The 15,335-nt window shown below is 40.0% G+C and overlaps 1 protein-coding gene across 1 annotated transcript in view; it reads right to left on the bottom strand.

The window, feature by feature from the left end:
- Positions 1–15,335, bottom strand: part of AOPEP (aminopeptidase O (putative)) — a 195,408-nt gene that overhangs the window by 108,792 nt on the left and 71,281 nt on the right. Inside the window, exons 6-8 of the mRNA XM_074165976.1 lie at positions 14,645–14,751; positions 9,696–9,798; positions 9,470–9,577 (exon numbers count right to left, since the gene is read on the bottom strand). Of these exons, the coding sequence (XP_074022077.1) occupies positions 9,470–9,577; positions 9,696–9,798; positions 14,645–14,751 (318 nt within the window). The remainder of the gene's footprint in view (positions 1–9,469; positions 9,578–9,695; positions 9,799–14,644; positions 14,752–15,335) is intronic.

Genomic DNA, 15,335 nt, shown 5'->3' with positions numbered 1-15,335 from the left:
CCTTCACATTCATCTTTTTGGCTTTTATTTAACAAAATCAGCAACATGTTGGAATCCTTCCCTTGGGGTTTTGGTAACAAGCCCAAGATGCCCCTCCGAAGATGACAACTTCCTACCAAGAGTAAGCAAGACTTCCTAACTATATATTCTATTATCAGGCAGCAATCGTTAGCCAGACACCTTAACAGTTAAAGCCCCAGGCGATGGAGCCACTGATGAGGTCCCGTCAAAAGCAGAATTGGTTTCCCATTTACCCTGTGCCAATGAACTGCATTTAGATCACTAGCAATTCCCTAAAGAATAATGATCAACTACTGTGGCAAACAAGAAAATGTAGCCCATATGAGGATGTGACAAGGATTTCTGGTAAATCTTACGGATATTTAGGGTAATTTCAGTCCCCTGGATAGCCCTTCCCTGGCATTTCTCTGACTGGGGTTGTTGTCCCTGTGTAGCACACCAGCAGAAGCCTGAACCGCCCAAATTCACAGTCCGGTGCTTTCAGATGCACCAGTCTTGGTAATCTGTCCATACTAACAAGATTGAATTTGTCCTCTTACATACAATGTGAATTAACAAAGGGAACTAAGTCTTAAATCACCCCAGCTATATTAACAAAAGGGTTTCTGTCAGAGCCCCAGGTCTTTCACAAAAAACACCTTCGTACATGTCAAAACAACTCAGAGCAGGTAAATCCATTCAGGGACCAGATAACTTGGAAAAAGTATGCTGACTAAAAGTCTTGGCATTCAAAGTCTTAGCATTCAGTCTTGGCTGAACAAAGTCTTGGCATTCCTCCTTACCTTATTGACAGGAAGGTTCAAACTAGACCCCAGGCAGGGAAGCAAAGGCATGCAGCTTGAACACACCTTCTCCTAATGCTTTGACACCAGAGCCTATGTTGTCTCAAACTCACTTGAAATGTTTTAATTTCTTCAGAAGTTACACAAATTCGCACTGTCCACTAAAAATGCAAAATATATCACTACCAAAAAAACTGAATTAAACACAGATTCCTTCTATTTTATACGTATAAACATGTAAGAACACACATATATACCCAAGAAAAAGATGAGGAACTAGATCTGTTATGTATAAATGATTCTACATAGAGCCCTCCACTGTTCTTTGGACTCCTGTTTAAGACTATCCATCAGAAAATCATGTAAGATGCATTTGACTGATTATTTAAAATACATCTCACAAAATCACATAAAAGCTGGAGCTGTGATTCAACATTAATAAATCCACGTGCTTTGGGAGTGCTCCCTTTTCAGTTTTCTCTGGTCAGAATTAAAGAATTTATCTTTTTTCCTGTCAAATGATATCACATAACAAGCTACCATGTAATTTTAAGCTAGAAAGATGCTAAATGGAAGCTAAGCATATATAAAAACTTAAGGTCAGCAGAGGAGCAAGAGACTACTGTAACAGAAGGGGAAATGCAAGAAGATATTCCACAGCCGAAGACTGAGGCTCAAGACTTAGTAAGTTCAGCAGCTATGCAAAGGGTTTGTGTACACTATCAGAAAGGTCCAAGACATTTTCAGATATATGGGTCACTTCCCTGATAGAAGTCAATTATATTTGAAAAACTTGCTGCTGCTTTTAAGATCTTTATACTTGAGATAAATGATACCAAAAGATAGTTGGGTTTTTTTATACAACTATACTGTTGGACATTAAAATGTGTGACACATAACTGACTTTTTAATCACTCATCTGTATTATACACAATTACAAAATATCTGGGCTCCTCTTAGCTTCACTACTCTCTGCTTTCTTCTCCAGTTCCATTTCTAGCCCTACTTTATTCTGACCTCTCTGTCCTTTAAAATAGCTTATCTTATATAATTACAAAAAAAGTATATAAGAAAAAAGAAATAAAGTTTTCTCACAAAAAAAAACCCTTGCCTTATACCACGTTAATGACTTCTATGAACCTAGTCTTACTTACACTTCAAGCACAATATTTCATGCATTCCTTCTTCCAAGACACTTGCACTGAAATAGAGATATGGTCTAAAGCTAGTCAGATTTTTATACACAAACACAATTGTCAAAATGTGCAATGTAACTGACTGATCCATACATTAATCGATTGTCACATATATTAGCATTTTACACAAAATCAGTCTCAGGTTAAAATATCTGACCTAGTGAAGCAGTCTTTTTTATTTCCTTACACCTAAAAAGTTGAACAGAAAGAAAAGCATACTGTATGGTAAATAAAGTGCCTAGGAACAATCAACAGAGAACAAAAGAGCCTTCCAATATGTGAAGGGAGCCTACAGGAGAGCCGGAGAGGGACTCTTTGTCAGGAAGTGTAGTGACAGGATAAGGGGTAATGGTTTTAAATTGGAAAAGGAGAGATTTAGACTAGATACTAGGAGGAAATTCTTTACTGTAAGGGTAGTGAAGCACTGGAACAGGTTGCCCAGGGAAGTTGTGGATGCCCCATCCCTGGAAGTGTTTAAGGCCAGGCTGGATGGGGCTTTGAGCAACCTGCTCTAGTGGAGGTGTCCCTGCCCATGGCAGGGGGGTTGGAACCAGATGATCTTTAAGGTCCCTTTCAACTCTAACCATTCTATGATTCTATGATAAAATACCAAGCAGCTGCTTCATATGAGAGCAACACCCATTCTACATAAATGGGCAAAGGTCTTTGGAAAAAATAGTACTCAAAGGACTGTGATCATAGTAATTTAAGGTTGTCTTGCACACATATAAGGAAAGTGAATGAAGGCAGCATAGTGGACAACTAAAAAAGAAGTAGGAATATGTTCATTTATGCAAGTACCGGAACAGGAAACAAACTCAATCTGAGTAAAACTGACCCAGCTATTTCTGTTTTCCGAGCTCAAGACTGTAGAAAGCAAAGACCCCCCATCTTAGAGGCTGCTGTGGATGTGACAGCGCCAGAATCCACACCATGCCCCACTGATATCAGCAGTGGTTCTCTCAAGCTTACAGGTCAGTAAGCAAGGAACAGCTGGGGTCAAACTAGAGAGACAAATTTTTAGTTAAACTTTTACCTAAAGAAAAATTCTAGAGGTTGAAACATCAAAACAGATGCACGCTTAGACTTCCAATTCTAGTTACAAGAGTTCTACAAGCTAGACTTCCAATGTTTAGACTTCCAATGCTAGTTACAAGAATTCTACAAGCTAATAAATAGTAAAATAGCAAAATGGCAATAGTAAAATGGCAATAGTAAAATGGTGTGTGCAGATATCAATTTCATACAATGATGATAATGGTATGTGCCCATGCAAATTGGTGTGCAGGAGCATGTTGATAAAGGTACATACACGGTGGGCTTGGATTCATACACCTGCCTTTAAAATTCCTAATAGCATAAATTGTGATTTTTTTGAAGTGCTGCCTCCTTGACTGTCATTTTACTATAGCAAATTACAACTCTATCAGATGGATGAATAGTACAGACCTTGGGTTATTATTACAGCAGACAGAGCTACATGAAAATTAAAGTCTGCAAACAATTCAATTCCCAAGGTATTCTTATTTCAATATCAAACTGAATAACAGCTTTAACTGTTACGAATATCAGCAACTTGTACTCCTTTCTACTTATTTATACTCAGTAACACTCCATTCGTTATTCTAAAAGTTCATTCAAAGCAGTTAGTAAGTGAATTCTCTCACAGAAAGAAAAATGGAAGATTTTTTTAAATCCTTCTCAAAGATTCCAGACTGCTTTACTAGTCTGTTGCTAACTCAACTAAATAAACAAAAACAACTATTAAAAACGTACTGAGTACGCAATCAAAATGAAGGAAAAAGGCAAACTGATTAATGTTTCACATCTGAAGTCATTTCCTTGCACCTGCGGCTCCCATCTAGGAAAAATACTACAAACACCACTGAAAACAAGACTAGTATTCAGAGCATGGGTAATTATTTTCACTGTTTTTACTTTCCCTCATCTCCACAATTCCTAAAGCTGGGAACTTTTACAATTATTTTGGACAAGGTGAAAGTACAACACTATGATATTTAAACTTACCATTTGCACCTCTATTTATTTTAAATCTTTTATTCATTTAAACACTGACAACATGTTTGTTGAAGAAGGAACTTGAATAATAAGCTTTGTACTAACTTGATTTCATTGCCTCTCCATTTGCAATTCCTGTATTATCTACCTATACCAGACACCAACATAAATACAATCTACAAAGAAAGTAAATGCATTTACAATTGGATATAGCCCCATCCCCCTTCTGTTTTTAACATAGTGACCAAACAGCAGGATGATGTTAAAATTCTCTACCCATCAACTTCAGTGGGAGCTGGACTTAGGCTGCTGTGAACAAATGTAAAAGCACAAAAAGCACACAATATATGTTGCATAGTACACAGCTCTTTCTCCACCAAATCAAGTATCTTCAAATGAAGAAAGGTCTTTTTCTGACCTACATTAAGCACATAGCTATGGACCTAGTGCACATATTCAAATAAAAAGTAGGCCAAGAAACCTGAAATAAAAGCATTACTTACTCTTGCTTGAATAATTAAAAACACTGAACAATTTTTTATCCAGTAACCAAAACGGTTGTTTCTGGGTGCAGAAATAGCAGGTGGTGTTTCACCTTATGAGACTGGAGTTAAGATAAGCTACAAATTGACATTTCATAGCAGACTGCTGGACAAAGGGCAAAGTCTCTAGTAGATGGGTAGTTCAGTTGCAATCCAATCTAGCTATCATGACTAATACTATCATGCACTAGGACATTTTGCAGCATTTAAACAGTCTACCGCCACAACTCATCTAACATCAACCAGAAGGAATCACCTAACTTTTTCTCACCAAAATGTGAGCACCTTTCTTACCACCAGATTAAAACACTGGTCTGCTTCTTGTTTTTAGCAGTTTCATGATTTCTGTTATTTTGTGAAAGTTTCCAGCTGTGTAATAGTGAAGCTTCATATTTACGATTTTGGACACCACAATGTAGGCAAGGCTCATATAGTCACTGACATTTTCCACACTATGCCAAACATAACTGCTCAGGGCTCAGTAACACGCTACAGGAAACAGCTGTAGCACTGGAAACCTTAACTCCTTTACCACCCCAAATGTTCCTCCACAGGGCAGAGCTGCTGCAGTAGAGCTACTATGCCTGTCTTCTGGGTGACTTCACATATGAAAGAATCCACAGGTCTGTGAGCTATTTGTAAGATACACGGGCATACATCTCACCCTGTAAGAGTGAGATTCAAAGCAGCAGGCACACAAGCAAAGAATCACTGTGGCTAGAAGAAACAGGAAAATTTTAGACCCCATTCCCTCAAAATCAGAGGCCCTTACTCCGGGTTGCAAGGAGACATTTATCAGCATCCTGAATCCCCTCAAAGATTTCAACCATAACCCCAGAAAAGACAGACTTCAGCAAAGAAACTGGTTTCAAAAATGCACTTACACCCCCTGCCTCTCTTCCCCTGCCCCTCGCTCTCATAACACTGCTCTTCTAGTGATGCCAAGTGTTCATCATGTTGTGCCTTTTGCTCCAGGAATGTTTTTAACAGTGATGAGTTCAGTGGCCTGGTTCACAGACACCCCCATGAATAGTTGTTTTCACAACATTACCAAAGCAGCAAGCTGTAGTGCCATGGTGCAAACCGGATTCATCACCAATGACGGGATTTCCTAGAACTTTGGGTTCGGAAAGCTATGTCATTCCAGCACCAGGGACTCCCAAGAAAAAGATATGGTGAAACCATACTCCTCCCTTCCTGAGACAGAAATGGCAACAACCACCAGGAAAAAAACAAGATCAAGGAGATCCTATATCCTCCCTGCTACAGGCTGAAGTCAGTAGCTTAAAGGAGAGGAGTGAATGGAGAAAAGTCCATGCTCAGGGCGGTGGGTGAACCCCCTCCTTGCTCATCCCACCTTCCCAGGTGCCTCTGTACAAGAGGTTCAAGGCTCTGGATGCGGAAGGCCCATCAATGGATGATGATGTGGATCACAGTCCATCTTCACCAGAGGTGCTGAAAGGTCAGCGAGGCCTACCCTCTATATAATGACCACCTCCACAAGGAAGAAAAAAATGGTTACAGTTGTAGGTGACTCCCTTCTGAGGGAAACAGTGTCCAGTATGCTGGCCAGACCCTCTCTTAGGGAAGTCTGCAGCCTCCCTGGGGCTGAGGTTAAGAACATCACTAGGAAACTTCTCAGCCTGGTACGGCCCTCCGATTATCACCCATTGGTACTCCTCCATGGCAATGAAGCCACAACACATACTCCAAGGGGGATCGAAAGATACTTCAGGGCTTTGGGATTGTTGGCAAGGGGATCTCGAAAACAGGTTATTTTTCCCTCTCTCCTCCCACTTGCAGGCAGCAACACTGGAAGAAACAGAGAAGCCCAGTCTATTAACACATGGCTCCATGGCTGGTGTCACTGTTACAATTTTGGGTTTTTTCATAACGGGATGCACAGGCATTAGAAGCAGGGACAGGTATTCTGGGAAAAGCATAGGGATGCTGCCCAGTTGTGTAGGGATGGGGTCAGGAAGGCCAAGGCACAGCTGCAGCTGAAGTTGGCAAGGGATGCAAAGAAAAAGAAGGGCCTCTACAGGTATGTCAGCCAGAAAAGGAAGGTCAAAGAAGGCGTACCCTCCCCTGATGAACAAGACTGGCAAACTGGTAACAACAGACAAGTAGAAGGCTGAGGTTCTCAACAACTTTTTTGCCTCAGTCTTCACTGGCAACCTCTCTCACCACACTGCTCTGGTGGACAGACAGCTAGACAGAGACTGGGGGAGCAAAGTCCCTCCCACTGTAAGAAGATCAGGTTTGTGACCACCTCAGGAACCCAAACACACAGAAGTCTACAGGACCTGGCAAGATGCATCCCAGAGTCCTGAGGGAATTGGCTCATGTAATTGCCAAGATGCTCTCCATGATATTCGAAAAGTCATGGCAGTCATGTGAAGTTCCTGGTGACTGGAAAAATGGAAACATTGCACCCATTTTTAAAAAGGGTAGAAATGAGAACCCTAGGAACTACCCAGCCTCACTTCTGTCTGAAGATCATGGAATGGATCCTCATAGAAGCTATGCTAAGGCACATGGAAGATTTGAGACAGCCAGCATGGCTTCACCAAGGGCAAGTCCTGCCTGACCAACCATATGGACTTCTACAATGGAGTGACTACATCAGTGGACAGAGGGAAGAGATACCGATGTCGATTTCTTTAAGTCCTTTGACATGGTCCCCCACAACATCCTTCTCTCTAAACTGGAGAGATATGGATTTGATGGGTGGACTGTTCAGTGGATGAGGAATTGGTTGGATCCAGAGAGTAGTGGTCAACAGCTCAATGTCCAGATGGAGACTGGTGACAAGTGGGGGCCCTCAGGGGTCTCTACTAGGACCAATAGTGTTCAATATCTTCATCAATGACATAAACAGTGGGATCGAGTGCTTCCTCAGCAACTTTGCCGATGACACCAAGCTGAGTGGTACAGTTGACATGACTGAGGGATGGGATGCCATCCAGAGAGGCCTGGACAGAATTGAGAAGTGGGCCTGTGGGAACCTCAAGAGGTTCAAAAAGGTCGAGTGCAAGGTCCTGCACCCGGGTTGGGACAACCTCCAATATCAATATAGGCTGGGGGATGAAGGGATTGGGAGCAGGCCTGCCAAGAAGGACTTGGGGGTACTGGTGGATGAAAAGCTGGACGTGAGCTGGCAATGTGCACTTGCAGCCCAGAAAGCCAACTGTATCTTGGGCTACAGGTCAAGGGAGGTGATTCTACCCCTCTGATCTGCTCTCATGAGACCCCACCTGGAGTATTGTTTTCAGCTCTGGAGCCCTCAGCTCAGGAAAGACATGGATCTGTTGGAGTGGGTCCAGATGAGGGTCACAAAAATAATCAGAGGGATGGAACGTCTCTCCTGAGAGGACAGGCTGAGAGAGTTGGCGTTGTTCAGTCTGGAGAAGAGAAGGCTCTGGGGAGACCTTATGGCAGCCTTCAAGGGGGCCTACAGGAAAGATGGGGATGAATTTTTTAGTAAGGCCTGTTGCAACAGGGCAAGCGGTAATGGTTTTAAATTGAAAGGGGTTAGATTTTGATTGGATATAAGGAAGAAATTTTTTATGATGAGGGTGGTAAAACACTGGAAGAGGTTGCCCAGAGAGGTGGATGCCCCATCCCTGGAAACATTCAAGTTCAGGTTGGACAGAGCTCTAAGCAACCTGATCTAATTGAAGAGGTCCCTGGCCATTGCAGGAGAGGTTAGACCAGATGACCTTTTAAGGTCCCTCTCAACCCAAACTAAGATTCTATGATTCCCTTCTCAAAACAAAACACCAGAATACAAGACAGTACCCCTTCTAATGCCACAGCCAGTGGTTACAGGACTCTTTCAGAAAGTTATAGCAGGAGGTAAAGATCTATTCATAATCCCAGTTGGGTTCTCTACATAACAGACAGTACAATATACTGTGGTGTGACTTGCTCAATCTTTCCTTTTGGAGCTGTTCTGCTTTGGATGATTATACACCATTTAAGCCAGGAAAAGAACAAGCTAAGTCTGTAGTTCAAGTGATTAATATATGCAGTTGGATTTAGGGAGGGCAGATTCCAATTATGAATTTGACATTATTTTTTACAATCAAGACTTCACCAATCCAGAAAGAAATTGTGTTCTACAAGAACAACTGCTCTTCAGAGTGGGCTGTCATTGCATGGTATCATTCTCAGAGAAAGTCTACTGAACTTAAGAAGAAGCACATCTTAAACATCCCTTGTAGATTAATACTTCAGTAACAGAATGTTTTAGAAAGCATGGGAGTATGGATCATGATGACAAAACCTATACAGAGGCTGTGACGAGACTGTAATAATGTGGGTGCGATGTCACAGAGTGATGTGGACATCACTCTGATGGTGAGAAAGAGACTGTCCTCAGAAGAATGACTGTGAAATTATAAGCATTGAATGAAGCAGCATGCAGAGAGGAAGGAAATAAAGTCAGAAATATAATGTGCACACACTGTTACAATTTATAGAAGTTTTCAGTTAGATTCCTACTCTGTGTTTCGTCTCTGTCAGAAAGAGACAGGTATCGGGGAAAAGACTGACTGATCGCAACCAAACCCCTGAGCTAAGACTCCAGAAGACAATTCCAGGACAGCAAATGACTCTATCGTTTGAGAGCATCAGCACCTATGAATATTGACCTTTCAAAGCATCAAGTTTAAAAGAAAATAAATCACCCATTGTTCACATTATCAGATATTAGCAGGGTGTTTGATTGATGTATCACCATGAAAAAAATGTTCTGCCCTCTAACAGGTATGAATTTCACCAACACTGCCAAGTTACAATTGCCTCTCCCTTTTAATCACAACCAGAAGTGGTGATTTAAATGTTAAACCAGAAGTTTAGGTCATTTGTTTTTTCAGAAAGTGAGGAACAACCCCAAGTACAGTACCTGAGAAAGGACAAGCTGCCCGTGGAACTTATGGACAAATTTTCGTAAAGATGCAAGGTATGAAGCTTCTCCTATTATCCTTGCCAGAGACCGCAAAAGGAAATAACCCTGCAACAAATTAAGCCAGAAACAAGTAAGATGCTATGAATTTGCTGCTGTCTAGAAGAGAGAAGTTTTTATCATAGTAGTAAAGCAATTTCAATAAAAATCAGCTGACAACACTCACCTTCAAATAGTGAACCTGCATGAAGATTTTTTCTGCTTTAAGACCATGTTTGACAACGGACGCTCCAGACTCACTCAACTCTCCTGTGCTTTCCTTTTTGGGCCTAAAATGGTAAAACACTAATTAAGTCTTGAAAAGCAAAATAACTCATACATTACACATTCTCATAGTTGAGAGCATCATGAATAGCATAGTAACTTTAGACACCTGTGACTACTTCAGTCTTTTTCTTTACCCTAAGTAAATAACTTGGCTTAGACAGACAAACAAATGAATTTCATACTTTTAATGCAATTTTGTATATAGCTGACCGGACAGCTGGGGTACAAATGAAACCCATCACTAAGTTCTACTCTTTTTATTTGCATGCCATTCTACAGTGCAGACACATTATGAACAAAGGGAAACAAACTGCAAAAGTCATTTTAAGGGGAGGGGAGGGAAAGAAAGAGTAGGGAAAGGGAAAGGGAAAGGGAAAGGGAAAGGGAAAGGGAAAGGGAAAGGGAAAGGGAAAGGGAGAGGGAAAGGGAGAGAAAAAAAGGGGAAGAAGGGGAAAGCAAAGGGAAGGATATTGCAGTCATTATGTTCAACTAGAGATTTCTCTTCTTATATCTGAACATTGGTTTAACAGCTTACATGCCATACTTGCAAGAATAACGTCTTTCATCTGCATGCAATACACTGCAGAAGAAATAATGTTCTATTTTTCATTTTGCTGTTTAGGGTTGGTAAAAAAGTAGTTAAAAGTTTTAAAAGAGAAAGCTTTTCACACACAGACAGGTTTGGGGTTTACGGATGATAATGTCTAGAACAAACCTACTTCACAATGTAATACAGCATCTGGTATGCCACAAATCTACAGTAGTAAAGTGTGGAGGACTTCTAGGCTCCTACAAGCACAGAGTGAAACTAAAGAGAAGCTATGCAAACATTTTTTCTTTATTTGTAAGCAGGACTTTCACAGGCATAGTACTGAAGAGCCCTCTAGCTTTTTTTGTTCCATCCAGAAAACATCCCAGTTAACACTGGTCTGAGAATAAATGTCTGTCTTGGGAGCCTAACCCTGTGAACAAAACAATCTCTCCAATTCTAAGTGTGGATTTTGAAATGGGCAATCTTGGAAACCAACCATCGTTGTCCCCACTTCTACAGAATACAGGCAACACAGGCCACAGCAGTGCAGGGTTCTTCAAATCACATCACTCATACACTTCTCATGAGCTAATTCTTGTAATCAAATTTCATTCATATCTATGTCTGCTTTGAGGAAAATATTTTTCCTTTTTTTGTATCTGTGTAATCATCCTTATTAGAGTTTTGTTCCGAGTGCTAAACTGTTTTTTTCACCCTTTAGGTACTATATTTTGGACTTGTACACATGAAATCCACTTCTCACCGTAAAATATTTTGAAATAAAATAGAAAAAATGCATATTCGGTTTTACACTGTTCCTAACACAGGCCTTTACCATGCTATAGTTCGTATTTTCTTTCAAGGAAGATCTTCCTTCAGCACTGAAAGGAGGAGATCAATAACTGATTTCTCATCCTATGGTAAGTCCTGTTCTTCAAGACAATGTAATCATTGCAGATCCACTGTAGGAGAGCAGAGGTCCATGTATTTCCATTTTGGATCAGTCTCCTGGAAGGAAGGCCTGATGGCATTCTGTAAGCAGCTTTTCATTCTCTCTGCATATATAAAAAGCCAAAACTGCTTCATTTCTCTCATAATAAATAGCCCAGTCTATATACTTTGAAAAATGAAGTTTGAGCACAGGTTACAGGATCTAGCATGGAATATTTCACTGGCCATTCCATTGTTCTGTCTATTCTTCTATGGGAAGCCAAAAAAAAGTCTTTGGATAGAGTACATATCACTTAGCAACAATGAAACCCAATAGGTATTATTGACATTCCTTTCACAGCAATCACTAGAAAGAAAATTAACTCTTTCCCAGATGAAACCAGAACAAGTTTCGTCTGTGCTAGGTAGTCATGAAAACCTATGCAGAGTATGAGAAACCTATGCAGAGTATGAGAAACCATCTGAAAAGCACGTGATATTCTCAGTGTGATAGAATAAAACTCTTTAAACACCTACAGAGCAGTCAGAGAGCATTGCTTCATGGGGGAAATGGACTTGACTCAAGTGTAACTCAGAGACAAATTTAGAGTTAGATATCAATGCTGGTGTGTCTTAATGAAGAATCACAAGATGGAGTTCAGTCATAAGGGCCAGGACATGAAATAATCTCAACACCAGCTTTATTCCACAAAGTCTTCTTTGCTTTTGTAACATGAGAGACAGGAGAGTGCTGGTGTTGATGCCTTCCAGCAGAATGAGTGCGAAGACATATTTCACAGGTGCTTTTATCCCTGCAGGTTTGCTTCAAACTCTGTGAGAAAATACACAGGATTCTGTCTGAAATCTTATCCTGTATGAGCACTACAATGCCACATATTCCTTCTTCAATACTAAGATTTGCTGATACTGCCTTTCAGAGCTGCTGCTTGCTAAAAAGACACTTATCTATTTCTTTCATACCTGACGTTTTCACAGGTAGCTTTTGAGATGCTACTATAACATAATATCAAATATCCACATTAAGAAGAAACACCACGCCGATGATCAGCTTGCTGAGTGGCTTTCACCTAGTCTGAACAGGTATTCATTTGCTGGATCAAGAAGTTAATAGGACCAGAAGCCAAGTTTTGGGCTGGGTTCTCCTGCTGTCAGGAGAAAGCACAGAAAATCATAGGATTGTCCAGCAGGGAACAAAAAGGTAACTGAAGAATAAGCTTATGGTTGGTGCATTTTTTTCTTCCTGACATAACTGGTAAGAAGCAACAGCTATCCTTGAATAGAAACACATGCCTGAACCAGCACAATCCTCAATACAGACTGAAAATCCAGTGCAATGCCAAGACTGCAATTTTCTCTCTCATATACCAACTCTGGAAAGCACACGGATATACTTTCGGAAGAAAGAAGAAAATCTAAAAAAAAGTAAACATGCAAAGAGAGAACCTATTCAAGTCCATGGCCCAAAACCAGTAGAGAATATTTATATCTGACTGAAACCAGTGGAAAATCCTTAAATGCAACCACAGGAAACTAGAGACATCAGAAAGGAAGAGATCGTCAGAATCCCAAACTGGCAGCATGTTCCCCTCCTGAAGTGTATATTTCAAACAATAAATGATTTATCATTCTTTTGCATTAGCATTGAGAATACCACTATGCAAAAGCTAAGTAGCATGCTTATTACAGAGACTTAAGTCTACTAACTGTGGAAGTCAACAGAAAGCTTAAGTTTCAATTTCAAGATAAATCAGTCCTTCCTGAGTTTCAAACTGCAACGGATATTTTGGCCCTTAGAAAAACAATTTTAAAAATTTACATGACATACGCATTTTATTAGAAGTAACAACTACATAATTAGTGCAAAAGATGACAAATTTGATTCCATAATGCTGCAAATGGAAACCATACATCCAAGATAAGCCTCATAACACAAGAACTGAAGTTCCCAAAAATAATTTATTTTAAAACAAAAAACCCGAGTTATCTGTCAATCCGTAGTCGTGTTGGTAGCAGCTGTATGACAGCTAGTGATAAGGTTTGATTTTGTATTTACACCTATCATCAAACCGCACATTTGCAAATGTGCAACTTCACTGACTCTGCTTACATGTAGGATATACAATTAATCAAAAAACATGAACTAAAACAGATCAATGAAAGACTACAGTTACGCAGTTGGTGACACTTTTGACATGAGCCCATAAACAGGAATTTCTATGTTGGTGAACAGTATCTAATGCCCAAGTACAAAAGGCTTTTCAGTCCTACTGGGAAAGCACAAGAAGTAGGGAAGACCTCAAAATGAATGAAATGGCAACAGACTTCCAAAAACATTTAAAAGTTGATTATATAGAAGATGGAGATCATTTTGTCCTTCACTTCCACTTGGTGAAAGAAAAGAAGAAATCCACATTGTTTGAAATCAACAATATTTGAACTGTGCATTAGGAAGCAATTTTTAACTGTTAACACTACATCAGTTTAGCTAGGTACTGTGGAAACTTTATTATTGGAGGTTTCTAGGAATATGTTGGTAAAAACCTGCCTAAGATGTCTGTGTACACTGCATGTATTTCAAGGTAGGAGAAGGGTCTCCATAATCTCTTGGAATCTATCCCTATACTTCTGTGATTTGGTCAGTGTAGGGCTAATGTGAGCTAGGTTTCGTAAACTTGGTTTTCTTGGTCAAAGACTGTTGGGAGACAAGCAGTAGAGATGTTGGACAGCCGCTCAAGATAAAACACAGTGGAAATTCCCAAGACACCAATCAGAACAGTCCAGATTATTAATCATTAGAAAAGCAAGAATCTTTTTTTGATCTAGTATCTTTAGCTATTTAAGAAGCCTTGAGCTCAGTACCTAGTACCTAAAGACCAAAATCTTGTTTACGTAGCATTATTAGTAATTTCTAAAGAGAATTTCAATTTATATACGTCATTATGCTTTTCCTTTGTTTTTTAAAGCTTCATTCAGCTTGGCAGTTAGATGCCATACTCCTGTATGTGCTTGTTTTCAGCCACAGAAAATGAATCTGTTATGGCTTCAAACAGTGAACTTTGTTCAGGAAATGTCCTGTTTTTTTCCCCTGAATAGAGGCTCTAGTAAGCTGCTTAGAGACATTTTATATCAAACTAAATCCCATGGTTTTTGAAAGCTCTTTGTAACAAAGAAAAAAGCAATTGCATTATAGAAGATGAACAACCTAGTCAATTTCATTTGACTTTTCTTTTTTCTTTAGAAGGAAATAAGGAAATGCAGTGAATTTAATCAGATGATTTGGATGTCCACACTTTGAAGGGAGAAAATGGTGGAAAACAGGAAAAGGAGAAGATGCAAAAGCAAAGATTACACTGTTATATTGTTACCTTAAAACTTGCAGCTCTTCTTCAGAGTTCTGCACCTCATCTCTGAGTCTGCGCCAGCGAAGCAAAGCTTTCAATTCCTGCTGCCCTTTTACTTCATCATGTGACAGCTGCTCAGTATACAGAAAACACAGATCACTGATTACTGTTTCCCAATAGACCATAACAATTTTCAGAAAGAGAAACTTGCTTTGTTTCTCTTTAATGCGCAGAAGATGCACAAAACAGTACCAATACCCTGGATTAAAAAAAACCAAACCCCAACCCAAAAAAATAACAGTTGCTGCTACGAGAGTTAATAGCAGCACTAACGAAAACAGAAGCCTCACTGTGCGCACCAAATCAATAGTCAGTTAAATATTTCTGCCTGAGAAGAGAGATGAGTATGTTGTTTTCCCTTTCATGACTGGCAATAAGTGAACTGAATGTACAGTACAGATACCTGGCATACTAGTTTTGGTTGCATTTTTACTCTTTCCAGCTAGAAAGCAAAGCGTTGCTTTGTGTCCTGACTTCACTCCCCTTTCCTACTACTTCTGCCACACTCAGGAAAGCACCCTGCTGTATTTTCCCCCACTTACATAACATTAACAGAGATGCATGCTGACGAAATAAATGCCTGGTTGTCAGCTTACAAATAACAACTAATTTATGCTTCTCTATTATGAGAAAAGCTAAGAGATGGGAAAAAGCA

This window comes from Numenius arquata, chromosome Z, assembly GCF_964106895.1.
Source record: "Numenius arquata chromosome Z, bNumArq3.hap1.1, whole genome shotgun sequence".
NCBI classification, from domain to species: domain Eukaryota; kingdom Metazoa; phylum Chordata; class Aves; order Charadriiformes; family Scolopacidae; genus Numenius; species Numenius arquata.
The sequence above is the reverse complement of the archived record's forward strand: the minus strand, read 5'-3'. Positions and strand labels throughout refer to the sequence as shown.